The sequence below is a fragment of the Eleutherodactylus coqui genome, chromosome 4 (assembly GCF_035609145.1).
Source record: "Eleutherodactylus coqui strain aEleCoq1 chromosome 4, aEleCoq1.hap1, whole genome shotgun sequence".
Lineage (NCBI taxonomy): Eukaryota > Metazoa > Chordata > Amphibia > Anura > Eleutherodactylidae > Eleutherodactylus > Eleutherodactylus coqui.
Window position 1 is genome coordinate 203,720,968 of NC_089840.1, and position 20,176 is coordinate 203,741,143.

General features: G+C 42.0%; 1 protein-coding gene across 2 annotated transcripts in view; it reads right to left on the reverse strand.

Moving 5' to 3' along the window:
* The window catches only part of ASCC1 (activating signal cointegrator 1 complex subunit 1), a 296,768-nt gene that overhangs the window by 217,976 nt on the left and 58,616 nt on the right, over positions 1-20,176 (reverse strand). For both annotated transcript variants that reach the window (XM_066600567.1, XM_066600568.1), the window contains exon 6: positions 1,477-1,613. In XM_066600567.1, coding sequence (XP_066456664.1) covers positions 1,477-1,613 — 137 coding nt within the window. The remainder of the gene's footprint in view (positions 1-1,476; positions 1,614-20,176) is intronic.

The window sequence follows — 20,176 nt, forward strand, 5'->3', positions numbered from 1 at the left end:
GCCTAAGAGCAGGATAGGCATGCTATGCTGTTTCCGTAGCTTGGGGAGTGTGTTACATTATTTTTTGTAGCTCCCATTGAATTCAGTGAGAGCTACGGAAACAGCGCTGCAGTACGCACTCGGCTCTTTCCAACTGTTGGTTGAAACAGGGCTTTCAGGTTTTCCCATCTTAGTTATAAAGAGCCGAGATGGGAATACACCTTTAAGACTCAAGTCAGTTAATTTTTAATTCTGTAATTTCTTGAATCCACCTTATTCCCTTTTTTGAATATAGGGACAACATTTGCTCTTCTTCAATTTTCTGGGACTTCTGTTTTCCAGGAGTTTCTAAAGATTACGGGGGTCCTGATGATTTAACGTGCTACTGAAGTCTTCCTGGTTATTTTTTTCCCTTAAATTGTTGGCTTCTACCTCATTGTTTTTTTGCCTTCCTCTGGATCAACAATAGGGGTTAATAGGCTGAACTGGATGGACATATGTCTTTTTTTGGCCTTACATACTATGTTATACGTTATTGGGGTTGACCTGGGACCTGAGTCCTTCCCCAAAACCTTGGTGAGTGCAACTTGGTATTTTTATAAATATATACAAGTTCACTAGGGCACTGTTCTCCTGTTTTATTCTTCATTAGTAGCTGGGGAGCGGTGAACCAAAAGCTTTTGACAAGTACTCCTGAGTTCATTCATATCATTGAGAGGATTTTTTCACACATACAATGTGAGGGCAAAAACTATTCAGTGCGAATTTCTCAAAAACTACACAGCAGACACATAGACCAAACACAACACTGAAAACAATGTGTCTGTCACTACCTGTCAAAGAGAGAGAGGTAAGGGTGATGACAGTAAGAGAAGTGAGACTATGGAACTCTCTGCCTGAGGACGTAGTGATCACAAATTTGATAAAGGAGTACAAGAGGGGCCTGGATGCCTTTCTTGAATGATACAATATTGTATGTTATGATCATTAACTTCAGAAGGGTCGGTGATCCGGGGATTATTCTGATTGCCAGATTAGAGTCAGGAAGGAATTTTCTTTCTTAAATGGGGAAAATTGACTTCTACCTCATTGGGGTTTATCCTGCCTTTCTCTGGATCAACACTGGGTGGAAATAGGCTGAACTGGATGGACATATGTCTTTATTCGGCCTTACATACTATGTTACTTTGACAGATCTCCCCTTAAGTGACCTAATTGCTACAATAATGTACATAGCACTGTAATACTGATCTATTAAATAGTTTGTTTCTCTTAGAACCATCCTCTATGGAATAGAGCAGAGAGAGACTAACATGCAGCAGATTCCATTCGGGATAGACACAGGCCATTCATGTCATCTGAATATCTACCATGTAATACTGTATTTGCCACTTTTCCTAGCCAGGGGTCTTCGGAGTCACACCTGCGGTAAGCAGTTCTTATTATTAAAGTGGCTGTCTGTAAGGAGACAAGCCCTTTGAGGCATAATTTACTTACTATAGAAATTCGTCTTTACAGCTGTGTAGAAGTTGACAAGCCTGAGTCACTTCGTTCTCATTAAGCAAAACCAAGGTCCCAATGGTCAGATGTAACTTTGCAGGGTTCTGGAAGATTGAGCTTTGTATTCCATAGTCCTATATAAAAAGAAAAAGAAAAACCATAATAGATTATCTTTATATAGAAAGCAGGATTATATTTTTTCTAAGTGCCATTGCTTTCAACAACCCTGCTTCGTGCAGAATCGGCTCTCGATATAATATCTATATTACGGTGCAGTACATTTGTATTCTTCATTAGGCACAGCAAGAAACATTGCTTTGTAGATGGCATTGCTGACAATGCCACTTTACTCTCAAATGGACAGGCAGTGACAGGTACTTAGAAGATTACATATTGCAGAATTTGTACATGTTGCTGCAGAGAAATCAAACCATTTTGCCTTACACAAACCTATTTGTCTTGCAAAAGCTTGTCTTACTCGGTGTATTTCTACTAGAAGCATAGGAGTTGGATCTATATCACTGGTACAAATATTAAAATTCAAGTATTAAGCTACCCTCCAAGGCTTCACAATGGACCTTCTTTAATCTCCAATCACATGAAATGCCATTTCAAGGCTCTACCTATTTGTCTTTAATAATTAAAGCATGTAAACAGGAACTAATCTTCTATAAGGCCTAAGCATGATCTAAAGCAGACTATTATATAGCTTGGCTTCCCGGCTGTCTGGCATGTATGATAATTCCTCTAGGAATCATTGATGGGAATCCAATAATGGCTGACCTTCATTGTGTTTGCAAATGGACATATGGAAAGAGCATCACAGTATTACAAGTGACATAAATACAATATCCCATAAAAGACACTAAGCTCTAAAAGATCTTCTATAAACCTCAACATCTTTACAGCATCTACTTATTGAAATTGCACAGATAAGGAGCCTAGATAGAACTCATGGGGCCCCATAGCAAAATTCAGAATTGCCGTCATGCCGCCAAAATTTATATTAGAAACAGAATATCTATAACACAGTGGCTTCGATATAGCTGTTCATCTCTACTATACCACTAAGTAAAGCAGTCACCATATAATAGTCAGATACCGGCTCTACACAGTGATAGTGTTTACAGTGCATGCAACCAATAAGGGAAAGAGAGTAGAGATGAGCGAACGTACTCGGTTCGGGTGTTTTTGCACTCGAGCACCGCTTTTTCCGAGTAACTGACTACTCGGACGAAAAGATTCGGGGGCGCCGGGGGGCGGCGTGGTGGGGCAGGCGGTAGCAGTGGGGAACAGGGGGGAGCTCTCTCTCCCCCCCCCCCCACTCCCCTCTGCAACCTCCCGCTCACCCCCGGCGCCCCCCGAATCTTTTCGCCCGAGTAGTCAGTTACTCAGAAAAAGCGGTGCTCGAGTGCAAAAACATCCGAAAAGAGTACGTTCGCTCATCTCTAAAAGAGAGCAAATTCCAGCGCTCCAGGTGCGGATAAAGAACACTTTGGTATAAAGGGGGTTGATAAAAACTAATAGTATAATGGGCCCCCTTACATCCAGGTTTACCTATATATATAATCCAATCAGGGTCCAAAAACCCTACTCAGATATGAGCAGTTGCTGGCTGGCAGATTTTAGTCTGGGAGGCAAGCGCACAGCAGTGGCCCACTAGTAGAAGACCATCCATCATCTGTTAACTTCGTCTGTCATAATAAAAACTCAGCCAGAAGCTCATAGCCAAAATTCAGCACCAGAAACAAACAATACATAGATACAGCACCAGAACCATGGGAACTTTAGGGTCTGGGATTATACTTTTTATAGACTCTTTGAGAAAAAAAAAATCAAGCAGCTAAAAGGAGTGGTTGTTTTACTGTTGTGGTGTGATTAGATGAACGGTCTTGTCACCGAAGCCCCAAAAACAGTCTCAACCCTAGGTTAATAAAAGGCTCTCAGAGGCTTCTTGTGTGTAGTGGACCTCTTTTTCTGCTTCTGTGGAGCTTGTTGAACACTACACGCTTCTATGACGCAATCAAGGAGATTTCACCCAGTTAGCAGAGTTTGAGAAGGGAAGCACCATTGGAATGCGAGAAGCCAGATATTCATATCAACGAATTGCCCACTACCTGGCCCGTTCTGACGAGACTGTTAGATGTTGGAACCAGTGGATGTGTGAGGGCACGCAAACAATTTAACTGGGCTTAGGACGCCCTCAACAGGCCACCAGCAGTGAGGATTGTCTGATCATCCAACAAGCATGAGGAGCTCCAACTGTTTTGTTGTCCGCCCTCCAAAGACAGGTGGCACCATCATTACAGGCCCCCGTGTCTGTGAAACCATTTCCAGGTGCTTGGCTGAAGGACATTTGGTCTCATGCAGCCATTACATGTACTGCCTTTGACATTCACTTACTGTCACCTCCATTTCCAGTGGTGTCATTAATGACAAAACTGGACTGCTACAGAGTGGAACTAGGTTGTCTGAGCAAGGACGATAGCCATGTTCTTGCCTGGAGAACTACGGGTGAGTGTCTCAATCCTGCCTTTGCTGTGGAGTGGCACACTACTTCCACTGCTGGTATGATAGTTAACGGGTCTGTCACATACAACAGTCACCTTTAGTAGTAATAAGAGTGCCAATAACAGCTCAATATAATCAGGACACCCTGCAGCCACATGCGTTGCCGCTCACGGCATGGCTTCCAAGAGACAATTTCTAGCAGTATAATGCTCGGTCAAATACAGCAAGGGTGACAAAGGAATGCTTCAACAACATTTCCATACTTCCTGTCGCCAGATTATCACCAATAGAACATGTATGGGACTATTTGGGACGCCAACTTCAACAGCCAACAAATTTGCACGCTCTAGAAGCTTGGTTACAGCAAATCTGGACTGATATGCCACCAGATACCATATAGAGCCCGTATGCCTCCATGCTCACCCATATCACATCCACCATTCAAGCTAGAGGCAGCCCAACAGGGTACTAGAGCCTCCATTCAGGTGTTCAGTTTTCCTCAATAAATATCTTTTGGCTCTGATATTGTAATCCCTTACTTATATCAAGCTTATGCCTTTGTTTGACTAATGAAAGTCTATGGTACTGCCCAGAGTTCTGACAGAATGACGCTTTTGTTATTGCAGACCAAACCCTTAGGATGGAGAGGTGGGGCACACACACAAACACAATGTGATCCCAACTACCATGGAATTACGTCAATTCCTAGTGTTCAAAGGAAGCGTTACGAAAGCATTTTTCACTGTGCTGTATGATTCCATCTGGAGGTTCCATTACAGCTGCCGAAATCAGCATTTTGTTGCTGCTTTGCCGTTATTCAAGCCGTGAAATATTACAAAAAGAGCACTACACTTCCTCCATTCAGTTGTAGCCTGGATATACAGTATTATGCATCTACAGACATTAAGAGTATGGAATACCCTTTTTTCTGTGTCTTTGGATTAACATAAAAGGACAGCAGATTGATCTCTTGGCAATGAAACGTAAAAATGCCACATCTGGAGTAATAGTCTCTCTATCATCCGTGATGCTAGTAAATGGAGGATTGATTGAAATTGCCTGCAACTTACTGACTCTATGTGCTGAAGTCAAAGCCACCAAGAGAATTGTCTTAAGAGTCAAATTTCTGATAGATGCTGAATTTAATGGTTCTAAAGGAGCTTTAGGGAGATTATTAAGCACGAAGTTTAGATCTCATGGAGGAACTTTACTCTTTATTGGCCTGGACCTGGAAGAGGCTTTAATGAATCTTATTATCCATGGATGCTCAGCTAGTCTACAATCAAAAAAGCCCCCAAGGCTCACACATGCTTCTTCGAAGTATTAATTGCTAGATCTTTCTCAAAAACCTTTTGAAGAAATTCCAATATCTCTCTAATTGGAAGTATTAAGATAGAGGAAAACTTCCTTTTACTGAAACTCAAACTTTTTCCAAGTTCTGAAATAAATATTGTCAGTTGCTTTTTGTGGCTATTCTGTGAAGTAAGTATTAATGGTTGTGACAATCCATACCGCTCTAAAATCTTCGGCTCAGATTCCATGCCACTAATAGGATGGGATATCGAACCCTGAGATAGCAGATCCAGTGCTCTTCTTGGGCAAAAGGGCATGAATAGAATCACTCTTGCGTTCTCCTCCTGAATTTTTCTGAGCACTGCTGGAATCATGCAAGTGGGAGGAAACACATATACCAGGCTGAGATTCCATTTTTCCATCAATGCATCTACTCTTGTGGATTTTCCTTTGGATTCAATGAAAAAAGCGATTTGTTTTCTTGTTTGTTCCTAAGGCAAACAGATTTATCTCTGGGATGCCCGAGAAGAACTATCATATTGAACACTGATGAGTTCAGGCACCAATCGCCCTGTTTCAATCTGTAGCGGCTGCGAAAATCTGCCTTCTTGTTTTTCTTGCCGCTTATGTGGAGTGCTGAGAGAGAGAAAACTTCCTTCTCCCCTAAATACAGAATCTTCTCCATTTCCATCATCAGAGATATCGACTTCATGCCTACTTGGTGTTTTATATAAGGGACAGCTGTCAGGTTGTCCGACAGGATCCTGATGTGCCAAATCTGAATTCTTGGGGATACTGCAATAAGAGCTTAGTGCCCCTAGCTCTTTCAAGTTGGATGAACCCTTCAGATAGTCTGTCTCCCATTAACCCTGAAATATCTGATCTTCTAAACAGACCCTCCAGCCCCAAGGACTGACGTCTGTAGTAATCACTATAGGGGAGGATATAACCCAAAGTACTCATAGAACCAGATTATCTCTGTTCAGCCACCATGCTAAGCTCTATGTTACTTTCAATGTCAGTTGTACCTTTAGGTCTAGATGGCTCAGGCTCTTATCCCACACATTCGGAATGTTCCATTGAAGAGCTCTGGTATGACCTTGTGTCCATCTCATAGCCAAAATACACGAGGGACCTCTGAACCCCTACTGCTTTTCTCAAGGATATCACTGGATGAAGGCAAGACTGAACCTAAGAATCCAACACAATTCCTAAAAAGACTTATTGTGTTACTGGAAAAGTTCTCGAATTTCTTATGCCCACAATCCAACCCAGCTTCTGGTTGGATTGTGGGCAGATAACACACGGAGAACGGACTCTCTGCAGTCCACGTCAGTCCTCGCCACTATCAAAAAAATCATCCAGATACAGTAAAAATAGAATATTTTTCTCTCTTATGTGCACTGCCATTTCTGATGCTACCTTTGTAAAAACTTGAGAGCCCAAATGGAAGTGCTCAAAACTGTAGCTGTAACAGCTTTTCTTGAATGTACACCACAACACTTAAAAACCTTTGAAAATCCCGATGAATGGGAATGAGTGTCTTTCAAGTCTACAACCGCCACAAAGCAGCCAGGAAACATAAATTTTACAGTGGATATTATAGTTTCTATTTTGAACTTTTTCAACTTTAAATACAGATGTAGCCTCCTCAAACTGAAAAAAGTTCCGAAAAAAACCACTCTGTTTTCCTTACTAGGAACTTGGGTGGAATAGAATCCTGTACCTGCTTCGTCTTGGTCTACAAAGACCAATACCCTTTGGTATCAATTCTAATATCATGTTTTCTAAGGCCTGACATCCTACTCCTACCAGATTTTTTGTAACAATATATCTCCCTGGGGTAGGAGACTCAAATTCCAATTTAAAACCTTTTGCAATAATGTCTTTTATCAAAGCACTTGCTGAAATTTCCATCCAGGCAGGAAGAAATAACTCCAGCCTTCTTCCTACCTGATCCCTGGCGCCATTGCTGGCCAGGCTTTATTCCCTGATTAAGGAAGGGGTTATCAAATATGAGACCTTTTTCTCTGTCTCTCAAATTTCTCCATCTTCCTTTTACCTTGCCAAACAGTCTGGCTTCTGTTGTCTAAAGGGCGGAAATGGTCTCTTAAAGGAAGGAAAGACTGAACTTGGAAAACCTTTATTCTTATCAGCGGCTTTATCCAATATGTCATCTAAAACTGGCCCAAGCAGGTATTTTCCTTGAGAGAGAATGGCACACAACCAATTTTTTTAAATAAAAGATCTCCAACACTTGAGCCATAGAGCTCTCAAAGTTGAATTTAATAAGGATAAGGTCCTGGCTGAAAGCCTTACTGGGTCCACAAAGGCCTCTGCCAGAAAACAGGCCACTCTCTGGATAGTTGTAAAGGAAGAATTTAATTGCTGTAGTCAAATAATTAAAGATCTGTACAGGTAGCAGCTTTAGTAGACTTAAGGGAGGCCACTGATGACTCCCAAGCTCTCTTGAGAAAGTTTTCCATCTTCCTGTTTTAAGGATCTTTAAAAGTAACCCTACGTCATCAAAGGTTAAAGCCAATTTCTTTGCTACCCTGGAATACCCTGGAAATAGCTACGTCTGTTTTGGGGGCTCTATCCCAGCTGGCTAAAACTTCCCCCTCAAAGGGATACTTTCTCTTTACACCACTTGGCATAAAATATCTCTTGTCTGGCTTTTTTCCATTCTATTTTAATTAGAGAGAACACATTTTTATGAATGTGCTTATACTCTTCTAACCCCTTAAATATAATATCCTGGATAAAACGAGACTCTTGGTTCCTCTAGCTTCATGGTGGCACTAATTACTTGGAGAAGTTTATCTGTATCCTCAGAAGGGAGACAGTGTCATCTGAGGAGGAGGAAAATGAAGAAAAATTAGCGTCTAAGGAAATCTCACTCAGCTCTATGAAAATTTCCTCCTCTGAATCTGAAAAAACATATGAGCCTTGTCTCCTCTCCGAGGTATCCGGCACTTCCATGATATATCTCTCATCCTTCAAGGTGTTTTTAATCTCAGATTTGATTACCATCATAATATCCTTAAATACCGAGGGTGATACTTCTGACACAGTTTGCTGTAAACCCTTTTACATGATCGCTTCCTATAAGCACGAGGCAACCCAGCTTTACACAATTGCTTATTTTTAAGTTTTGCAGCCGTTTTACTTGGCCTTTCCTACAAAAAAGGAATAACATAAAATCAGACTTCTGAACAGGGTTATTACCCTCATAAACTCTTCTTGTCATCCAGAAACAACCGGCTGTGAAGTAGGGTTCATAATTTCACGAATGTCATGGGATGGCTCCTCCATAATGATAGACACTGCTAGCGAAATCAGAGATCAGCCAATCCACACTGGGGCGGCTTAATAAAGAATATGGTGGCCGCACTCAGCTCCGGTGCCACCACATCCCAAAACAGCACAGTTAATTTCTAACAACATTGACGCTTTACAAAGAAAGTGCCACGGCCCTAGGTGGAAGAACCTCCCCTTCGGCACGTAAGTGTGCGTTCAACTGTGGAGAGTCTGGAAGAAACCTCGTCCACTACTTCCGAGGGACCACGAACCACAATCTCCCGTTTCTAGTGCCACACAGCACCTGGAGTGTTACTACTCTACTGCCTCCAGACCTGTAATGTGAAGAGACACCTTCCAGCCATAATCCCAAAAAAACAGGTTTGGATAAAAGACACCTGGCAACCATCAAGTGAGAGAAAAACTTGAAAATAGGTATTTCTTAATCATGGAAGAAACAAAAATGACATTGAAAACTTTGAGTTCCGCTCTTGGATTTGAGATGTAGCCCACTTAAGTTAAATATATGTACCTTTATTCAGATCCACAAGGTTAGATGAGTGAAATCATAAACTAAACAAAAGTATATATAGCAAAATAGTTGAATAACTAAAATGTCAATCAGATACCGTAATGCTTAACTCTTAGAATTAATAGGTATACATTATAATAAAAAAAGTCAATTAAGCGTTTTCCAACTTCTTTTTGTGGTAATTTCAGGTAAGAATCCAGGATGCCACGTAATTCTATCTAAAAAACCAGAGTTAGGCCCACTAAACAAAATATAATGTCACATTCATCTTCCTCGATCCAAAATTAGGAAAGGTTTTTGGTTTTTTTTGAGAAAAGAACTTCAAAGTGTATTTTTAGTATTTTGATTTGAGATTAGTATATCTTAAAAACCAGAGCTAATAAACGAAATCTAATGTCATATTCTTATTTCTCGACCAAAATTAAGGTAGTTTAACTATTTTGAGAAAGTACATTTTCAAAGTGCGTTTTTGTTGTCCAGTGTTATCAGGCTCCTCTACTGCATGGACTACTCTCTTAATCTATGGATTTAATCTGTATACAGGAATCTGTTCACTGAGATATCAGGTTACAGTTGCTGCCTATTAGAAGTCTTTAGAAATGGGAGGGAGAGGAAGGAGCAGCTGCAGAGAGAGAGATGCTGTTGCTGCTGCTTCTACTGTTTTACCCCAATGCTGAATTCACAGCTACACTGCTCAGTACTGCCATATATGTCCTCCAGGCTGCTGTTGCTTCTGAGGGTGCAGTGCATGCAAAACCTCATAGCAGCTCTTGTCCTCCCACCAGTTCAGGAAAAACTGACAATTAGAGATGTAGCATGCAGAGAAGAAAACTAGTAATAAATGCCATATACAAGTCATATAATAGCTACACATAATGTCATTCCTCATGTACACACATGACAGTTTTATGTTACCAGAAATCAATTACTTCTACTGTAGCTGGGAAACATAGCTGTATTTTATGGCTATGTCCTTTTGCAGCGTATAATTATGAAATGGACCAAGAATAGTGACAGATGTATCATTTACTAAAGAAGCGTGATTGATGGCAGGGAATTAACATTCAGCTACATGGCATAAGTGGCAAACATAAAAGCCTGAAAGCGTATTTATTAAAGCACAGTGCGCAATAAATCTATACGAAGCAATGACTGCTACAGCTCATGACGGCTCTGCTGCTGCAACGAAAGGCTGGCTTACCTAATGCTTGGGATATAAACTTCAACATCCGAATGTTTTCTTAAAGCACAAGACTGATACATAATGAAGGCTTAAATAATAGCTAAACACAAGTGTAGAAGAACAGAACCCAACGCTACTTTTCACCAATACAGAAGAACAATTGAAAGCTGCTGTGGAACAAGATTGTGTTTCAAACTAAACACGAAAAAACATAAGATGCATTACTACACACCAAATGACCTCCTTATCTGGATATATACACTTTTAACCAATTTACTTGTGTAAAAGACGACTATTATTTCCACCATGTCCAAATCATTCTGGAAATATACTGCAGCAGGATGATAAATGGAAATTTGCGGGATCTCTAGCACAACAGACTTAGTGGGGAATAAGAAGTTTGTCCAACCCCCCTTCTGAAAGATATGCAACTCCTTCCGGCTGTAATGTGTCGTGTGAGTCATTTTAATTAATCTACTTTCTACTTTCCTCGCTAATGACAGTTCCCATAAAATATCCTTGTCTGGAATTCTTGTCCCATTCTTGATCTCACACTACAGGAACTAATTCCATGATCGGCTCCTATGCAGACCTGTAAGGCGCTCACATGACAGGCGTTAAAGGTTGTCCGAGATAAAGGGCAGAAATGAGAAATTGTCTAAAATCGCTCATCACTCAGGCCATCATTGATTCCAGCGGGTTGTACATACAAAGCTTGTGGTCTATATTTCACAAACAAGTAGTATGGATTTCGAATTGATTAAGTAATTGGGTGCAATCTGTCACTTCGATCCTCTGGTTTGTTTGAAAACTAATATTCTTTTTACACAGGTCGAGATTTCATTCGTCAGCTTCTCATTTTTGTTCCTTTACACGGCCTGTTTCTTGGGCGAACATGTATTTTGAGGAAGGCTCAGGCTCCATAATCAGCCCATGTAAAAGGACCATTAGTAACGGGTAAAGGGTCAAAGGGGATGGTATAGGATTTGGAAAACATGGGACAGACACAACTACTCTTATCCATGGGCTGAAGCCAGTATTGTAACACACCATCATTAAATTCACTGGTACTAAGCTACAATACCAAACCTGATACATGGACAAGAGTTTGTTTCAAGACAATGGGGGAAAATTTATTAACACCAGCATTTCAAATATCACTTCCTCTAGCGTATGATGTGTCTTATATATGAAGAGGGTCATGCTTTTTTAATACATTAGGCGCACCCTGGGACCTCCATGCACCTACAGAAAAAGGTATGCCAGTTCCAACATGACATGCATTTCCGACAGAATCTATGCCAGTTTAAATGTGTTAATCCAAGGCGACCACGCCCTCTTTTTGGGAAACTGGCAGACGGCAGTGCAAACCACCAAAAGTTAAAAAAAAAGAAAACCTCGCGGAAAATTTTGCAATCTTTTTTTTAACGTAAAATGGCGTAAATATGTTCTGTAAATGTCCACCATTGTTCTTAGAAGAAAGTCACCATGTATTCTAATGTCATACAACTCTATTCTTATTTGATGATTTCAATTGGATCTATTAAAAACACCAAGGTAAATCTGAAGGACCCCGATAGCAGTTAATGGAGCCCGTCAGAAGGACGTAAAATCCATTTGAAAACTGATCCTTCGTAACGGTTACAACTCCATTGTGAAAAGAAAGCCATAATACTGGTGAAATCAGAGCCTAAGTCATTCCTCACTTAAACATGACTGATGACAAAGTATAAAAGCCTCTATGCAACTACACAGTAATTGGAGATAAGATTGCAGCTTTCATATACTTTAAAATGCATTTAAATGAAAGGTTTTTTTTATAAAATGTATTCTGAGATGTGTTGTAGCCCTTTTTTAAATTAAGTGTCAAGGGGAAGCTAGAAGTGGCTCATACAAGCAATTTTACTGTTTGTATTTACAAGAATCATCTTAATGTACAATGAAGAACTGGTACTTTTAAACATACATCCATATATTATGTATGTATATATACATATATTGTGACATTAGGGGATTATTAATTCTCTTAGGACTGCCATTTTTCTCACAAGACGGTTGGCACATGCTGAGGAACTCAGTCCACAATAAAGGGTTCTGTGTAATCTTGGCCTCAGTCAGCTTTGTTGCACATCTTCACTTTGATTTCACAGCACTTGATATCACAACAGTGCACAGAAACCTAAAATCAAATCCTGTCCGTCTGGCCTCTATCTAAACATTTAGCATTGCCCTTATTAATAGTTAGCCTAGTATGTCAAAACTTTACACAAACAGTGCATATACCAGCAGTCCTTTACCAGCACAGGGTGCGTCTCATACCCTTTCATAACTTTCCTTACACAGGCTTTTCCTCATAGCCTTTCTCTTTTTTTAGTATAGAAGCCCAGGAGCTTCACATTACCATCATGTACAATCACACGGTACGTCTCATACCCTTTCATGTGTAGCATGTCTTTTCTCAGGAGTGGGAACATAATGCTCTCAGTTGGAGCAGAATGTGGTCAATCCACAGCAGAAAACCCTTCTCTAACGACCACTTTCCTAAACGATGGTCCTCTAGTGCCTCAAACTCATCACTGCCAATATACATATACCCGTATATATTCGACTATTAGCCGACCTGAGTATAAGCTAGCTTGTAAAACTTATTGACTCGAGAACAAGCCGAGCTATACTCGAGTATATATTAGGTAAAAAGAAACCTGCAATACTCACCTCCCAGTTGACGTCTGTGTCCCCCGCGGTGCAGCAAGCTGCTTGACACTTCTCCCCGCTGTCATCTTCCTGCTCGGCTTTGAATTTCCCCGCCGTCAGCGCTGTGCAAGTAAGCACTGTGATTGGATTAAGCGCCAGCCAATCACAGCCAGTGATGTCATTCACTGAATGGCTGTGAATGATCGAGCGCCAACTGTAATTGGCTGGTGCTCTATCCAATCACAGTGCTTACTTACACAGTGCTGACGGCGGGCGAATTCAAAACCGAGCAAGGAGATGACAGTGGGGAGAAGTCTCAAGCAGCTTGCCGCACAGCCGGGGAGATCATTGCGCCGGGGACACAGATGCTGGCTGGGAGGTGAGTATTGCGGCTTTTTTTCTTTTTTTACCTCACTCAAGTATAAGCCGAGGAGGGCTTTTTCAGCACGAAAAAAATGTGCTGAAAAACTCGAATAATACTCAAGTATATACGGTATATAGTTTTACACTATATATAGGCTCTACACAAGGGTACAACAGTTGGCACTTGGAAAAAGTTGGATGTCCAAGCATACAGACCACTAACAAATCTTTTCCTATGACATGTCAAAAGATAACTTTTAGAAAGATCTCCCAATCAAAAGTTAAAATGATAGAGGACATTTTCTCATTACATAAACTTCCACAATATCTGATCCAAGTCCCTCTATCTAAATGGGGCGACATGGAAAAACAAAAAGCAGCAGACAGTGCTCAATGACAATCCTTCATGTAGCAAACCAATCAATAAGCAGAAAAGAACTGGAAAGTTCAACTTCCTATATCTAGAAATGCAGTTGTCCAAGTAGGTGGTCCAGAGGAACGTGTAATTGGATGGAAGGATTAATATTTGAGATATTTATTGGAATTTAAGCCAATAAATACAGATTTTTTTGCCTGACCAATATGGGCATGATTACTAAAAGTTCCTAGGGCAGCATAAACTCTAAATACGGCCGTGACAACTATGCCTGTAATGCAGCTGCATGTGACACATTGCCTAACAAAAAACATATATCATTCTTATTCTTGTTTGCTACTTAATTATATCATTACCGTAGAAATCTATCAATGTAATCGAAAGGAAATGATCCCAGTGTAAACACCATTAATTTACCGTAAATAACACGGTCCACAGCATTGGAATAGCGCTATGCTGCAGTGTTCTCAAAGGACTCTCTGATGCGTGACCCCAATTACAATAGATGCTGTATCTCTGAAGCCGACACTGCATTTCAAGACACTGTTTGGAAGAAAATCGGTCTTCAAAGTGTATTAAATCATTTACTGTTATACTGTACAGCAGCCTTCTGTCTTTCTTTTTTGTTTCCACTTTGATTGGCTTTCCCATCAACAATATTCAAAGCAGATGAAAGCTGTGCTGTGGTCTGGGATATCTTTTATCTTCTATTAATATGGAAATTGAAGAAGTCTACCGATTCCATGACAATAAATGACAGAGAAATTGGTTTCCAAAAAGAAGCAGACAGAAGGACCAGCTCTGCAAGTGAAAGCGGCTGCCTGCCTGTTGATTTCCTGCGCATATCTAATCTGGAACAGATATTGAAGACAATTTAAACGGAAAACAATGCAGATAGGCATTCTACTCTATTCTGGTTTTCTCAGCACTGCTTGATGATAATTCTCTTTTCCATCTTATCTGTATCCTCTCCTCAGCTATGATTGCTATCAGTAGCAACAGGACCAATTAACAGATTCTTCTCTTTTTCAAAAACTACCAATCTACATTTCTTGATGAGTGCAGGAGGCTCTGTTCACACTAATCTTCCAACATATTCGCCCAACATATGCAAATACTGCATTTGCCTGTATCACGGTGCGTTTCTATCGCAGCTTACTGGGAGCGGCCGCTGCCGTGTTGTTGCTTCTTCCTCTGCATCTCTGAATTCTGCCCATAGGGCTTATGCACACTTCCGCCCAGCATCTTAAAGCGCCAGTGCACACTCCCTTTACTAAGGTTTCTGCTTGCTGTTTCTCTGACATAGTGGTAGACTCCAAGTTTTCGCTTATCCATTTCAGCCGGAAACTTCATCCACCAATCCTTGGTGGACAAGTAAAGTATACCAACGCTGTTGATGGGGAGCTCCTGTCTGAGGTCATCGGGTTCGCCATTGTCGAATTAGATTTACAGATTGGAGTCTTGCACAGAGGAAAAATTTCCTTGTTGGTTCTTCCCAAGTCAATAAATTTAGTGTTGTTGGGACTTCCCTGGCTCAGTCAACATTCTGCAGGCACCGACTGGCACACTGGGCAGATCTCACATTGGAGTACTTATTGCTATGTCAACTGTCTACTTTTTGTAACTTCAGTCCTGAGACCAGTAGTTCTCTCTGAGCTTCCAGGTTTCCCTCCTCAATATACTATGTATGCAGATGTGTTTAGTAAAAAGGAGGCTGAGACACTACCTTCACACCGACCTTATTACTGTCCCATCAATCTTTTTCTTGGTGCATCACCGCCCAGAGGCTGAGTATACCCGTTATCTCTGCCAGAAATTCATGCCATGTCAAACTACATTACAAAAAATCTCAACTGTAGCTTCATACAGAAATCTTCTTCTGCATCAGGTGCAGGGTTCTTTTATTTGAAAAAGAGAGATGGATTCCTTCAGCCATGTATTGACTACAGAGGTCTAAATGCTATTACAATAAAAAATAAATATCCGCTACCATTGATATCTGAACTATTTAAAAAAACTTCAAGGTGCCACCATCTTCATAAAGTTATACCATTAGAAAACCGATAACCTCATTAGTATCCGTGAGGGAGATGAATGGACATTACGAGTATCTTGTGATGCCAGTTGGCCTATGTAATGCACACAGCCTCGCTTGAGGTCATGACTCCAAAATGGCAGGGCATCCAGGTTTTAAAACAGCACTTGAGTTCATGATTTGTTATTACAGGTGGCCTATTATGGAGAAGGATGTAAAAGATTACATATTGGCTTGTGAAACTTGTGCCAGAAAGAAACTGCATCAGGAAAGTCTAACTGGTCTACTAGATCTATTGCCTATTCCTCAGTCACCATAGACTCATATAGCAATAGACTTTGTTACCGACCCGGCAGTCTCCTTTGGCAATTCAATAATCTGGGTAGTTGTGAACAGATTCTCTAAAATGGCCCATTTTATTCTGTTTTCAGCTCTGCCTTCTGTGGTCCATCAGGCTCAATCACTTATTAAATGCATTTTCCAATTTCATAGTCTTTAATGAATTTTGTTTCAGATAGAGGTGTTCATGTTGCACTTCTGGAGAACCCAGTGTTGTTTATTGCAGTGTTCCCCAACTCCAGTCCTCAGGGACCGCCAACAGGTCATGTTTTCAGGATTTCCTCAGTGTTGCACAGGTGATGTAATTCTTGTCGGTGCCTCAGACATTGCCACAGGTGTTCTTACTTTAGGATATCCTGAAAACATGACCTGTTGGGGGTCCCTGAGGACTGGAGTTGGGGACCCCTGGTCTATTGGATGTCAAGCTTGATTTCTCCTCAGCTTACCACGCTCAGTCTGATGGCCACATGCAGTGTACTAACTAGTCACTGTAGTTATATCCTTGTCACTTTGCTTCCTTTCTCTGCAGGACAACTGGACCATTCTTCTTCCTTGGCCTGAGTTTTCTTATAACAACTATACCAATTAATCTACTGGTTCTACACCATTCTACATTGTTTACACTCAGCACTCTCGTATACCCACGCCTATCGCTATTTCCACAGACATGCCTGCTGCCAATCACTGCCATCAACAGTTTTTGAAAATTTAGGACCAAACCAGTACTTTGCTTTCTCATGCCTAAGACCTCGTAAAAAGGGCCGCAGACAAGAAAAGAAGGAGTCCTCCTAAATACTCACCTGGAGATCGTGCATGGCTCTCTTTTAGAAGCATCCGACTTAGGCTAACCTCTTTTAAATTTGCCCCCGCTTCCTAGGCCCCTTCAATATTATTAAAGAATTCAACCCAGTCTGCTTCAAGATCCAGTTACCACCATCTTGAAGAATCTCTAACTCCTTCCATGTATCTCTATTCAAGCCACTAATTCTCAACTGTTATTCCAAGCTGTCTGCTTCCTCATCTCCGTACTTTGTCTCCAAAGAAGAATATGTGTTCCTTGACTTCAGTTCTATATCCTGAATATAGCTAGTGTGCCACCTGCTCTGACTTCCAGCCTGACTCTCGTTTGTGTATCGCTGCTACCTGTCCGGATTTCGGCCTGTCTCAATACGGCACACCTGTTCAGACCTACGGTACCAAGCCTTGACACAATGCAGCGACAGTGGTCATATAACCAGGACTGTGTGTGTAAGGCTTGGAGAACCCACAGCTAAGCCGGCATCAGATTTGGAGGGGTTAAGCATGAAATATGGGGTTCTCCAAGTGCTGCCACCACAGCCCGCCCACAGCCACACTGTGTGGGGCAAGGCAGATTCACATGTGCCTGCCTGACAGCTTGTCACTTACTACTACTGTAAAAAAATGGATGCTGAAACGTCTACATCTTTTGGGGGGATAGTTTTTGAATTGGAAAAAGTAGTCATAGTGTTGAAAAAAAGGTGTGCTGTCAGATACTCTTCTGGCATATTTGGTGCATAGAAGTCCACAGATCTGTTTGGTGTATACATCCAGAGATTTTCCTTGCATAACAGTCAAGCACACCAAATGTGGTATGGAGCTAAAGAAACATCAGATGTCAGCCTCCTTCCGGACAAGATAAAATGTAAGAATGTTTCCTGGGTTGGGGCTTTGTTACAAATTTTTAATTGCTGATTTGATAAATGTGTCAATAAATAAGTTAAATAAATGCTGTTAAGTTAACCCTTTCCAATCCAATTTGTATCCTGGTTTTCCTAGGGGGCTTACTCTTTTTCTGCCGTTATACAACGGCGCTATATGCTGGCTAAAGCCAGTACTGCATGAGGGGACACATTGGACAGGCTCCGACAGCAGAGAGGCTGGCAATATACAGTAAGAGAACCCCGACGGACGTCTACCAACATCGGAGCTGTACAGCCTTAAATCATAATGTCTTTAGACGTCAGACAGTGGATTGGAAAGGGTTCATAAAGCTCTGCAGTAAAGATTAGGTAGAAGTTTACACATTACAGCTAAAGATGTAGTTCTACATGCAAATATTGCTTACTTACTATATATAATATATCTATATATCCGGATGGTCACAATGCATTTGTGGGAGACAAATTTTAACTCCTGATTAACCAACCCGAGATGATCAATGACAGGACTAAGTCCTTTATTTATATAGCGCCAACATATTCTGCAGCGCTTACAAGACAGGGGGAATAAAAACAAACCACGGTAACATGAAGTAATCAATTGATGGAAACAGTAGGTGTGAGGGTCCTGCTCCAACGAGCTTACATACTACAAATAATGGGTAGATACAGATGGTAAAGGGGCTCGAGATGTGCACGGTATGGCGAGGTGGAGAGTGAGGGATGCTATACACACAGACAATGGTCAGACATAAGCCGCATAGTGTCTGAATCGGTATGGCTGCAAGGGGTGGTTGATGGCGGCTAGCAGGGATTGCAGTTGGCAGGATATCAGGGGGAGTACAGAAAGGTTTGGTTTAGGAGATATGGTATGCCGATACCGGTGCATATTGTCTCCACCGGAAGCTACAGGCTGACCGGCCTTTGTTGGCGTTTACGCCCCCTGTCAGGCTTCTGACTGGCTGCTGGTGTGTCTGCTGTCCCGTCCCCACAGTCACTTGCCAGACTCCATGGATTCTTGCCTCTGCAAGAAAGTGGCGGCGCCTGACACCATCCATGGATTCTTGCCTCTGCAAGTAAGCAGCAGTGCCTGACACCGGCCACACAGCGGCTATCGGGCCAGCAGGAGTCACTTGCCGGACTTCATGTATTCTTGCCTCTCCATGACAGCGGCGGCTGCTCCTTACACCATGCACAAAGCAGCGATCAGGGCAGCAGAAGACAGCGGTAGAGACCCGCCCACAGACCCATCGGGGAAAAGAAACTGTCATGCAGCATTGTGAGCCTTCGGGGGACGGAGCTGTGAGGCAACATCTAGCCAGCACAACACAGCGGCAGAGACATGCTGGTCCACCACAGTGGGTTTTTACAGCGGGGCCGGGAGGGGAGATGGTAGTGCAGCAGGGAGGACAGTCACAGCAGAAGTGGTAGGGCGCCGGCAGGGAATATTCACAGCGGGGCCAGGAGCACAGCCTCTGCTTATGGTGATACTGACAGCAGCGGTCCTTAGCAGCACGGATGAGAGGCCACACACAGATACAGCACTGGTGTCGAGAGCAGAGATGGGAGCCGCAGCGGTGTCGCCAGGGCAGGGACGCGAGCAGCGGTGTTTCCAGGGCAAATGAGAGTGGACACGGCACACCAGGATACAGCATAGCAAGCATCAGCCAATCAGCACCTGTGGGCGTCCCTGGCCCTCTACAGTATCTCAACCCACCTAACCCATGTCTCCATCCATACATTCGGTGGAGACAAGATGCACCAGTATCTGGTATTCCTCTCTGAAGAGGTGACTTTTTAGAGCACGCCTGAAGTTTTGTGTCGGGGATTACCCGGATAGTTTTGCGTAGTGCGTTCCAGAGGACTGGTGCAGCTCTGCAGAAGTCTTGAAAGCGGGAATGAGAGGTTTGAATTAAAGGAGCACTTAATCTTATTTAGTTAGCAGAGCAGAGGGCGCAGGATGGGTGGTGGATTGAGATGGGGGATGCAACATAGGGCAACGCGATGCTAAGGAGAGCTTTGTGGATGAGGGTGGTCTTTTTCTTCTGTCTCTTCAAAACGTATTTAAACAAAATCATAGCTATACAAGCCGAATCATAGGTAGCCATAAATATAAAGCAATAATATATAAAGCAGGTGTTTAACCAAAGAAGGAAGTTGCTACAAGAAAGTGCTTGAGATTTCTCACCTTAAGCAGCATTATGCACTTAAAAGGGGTTGTACCAAGTTATAACGTTATTTCCGATCCACAGGATAGGCAATAAATTTATGACTGGTGAGGGTCTGTCTCGGAATCAGCGGGGTTCCAGGCAGTTGGACAGCTACCATTATAAATTTGTACCCTATCGTTAACTTTGTATCTTGGTACAATGCCTTTACCCCCTTAAGGAAA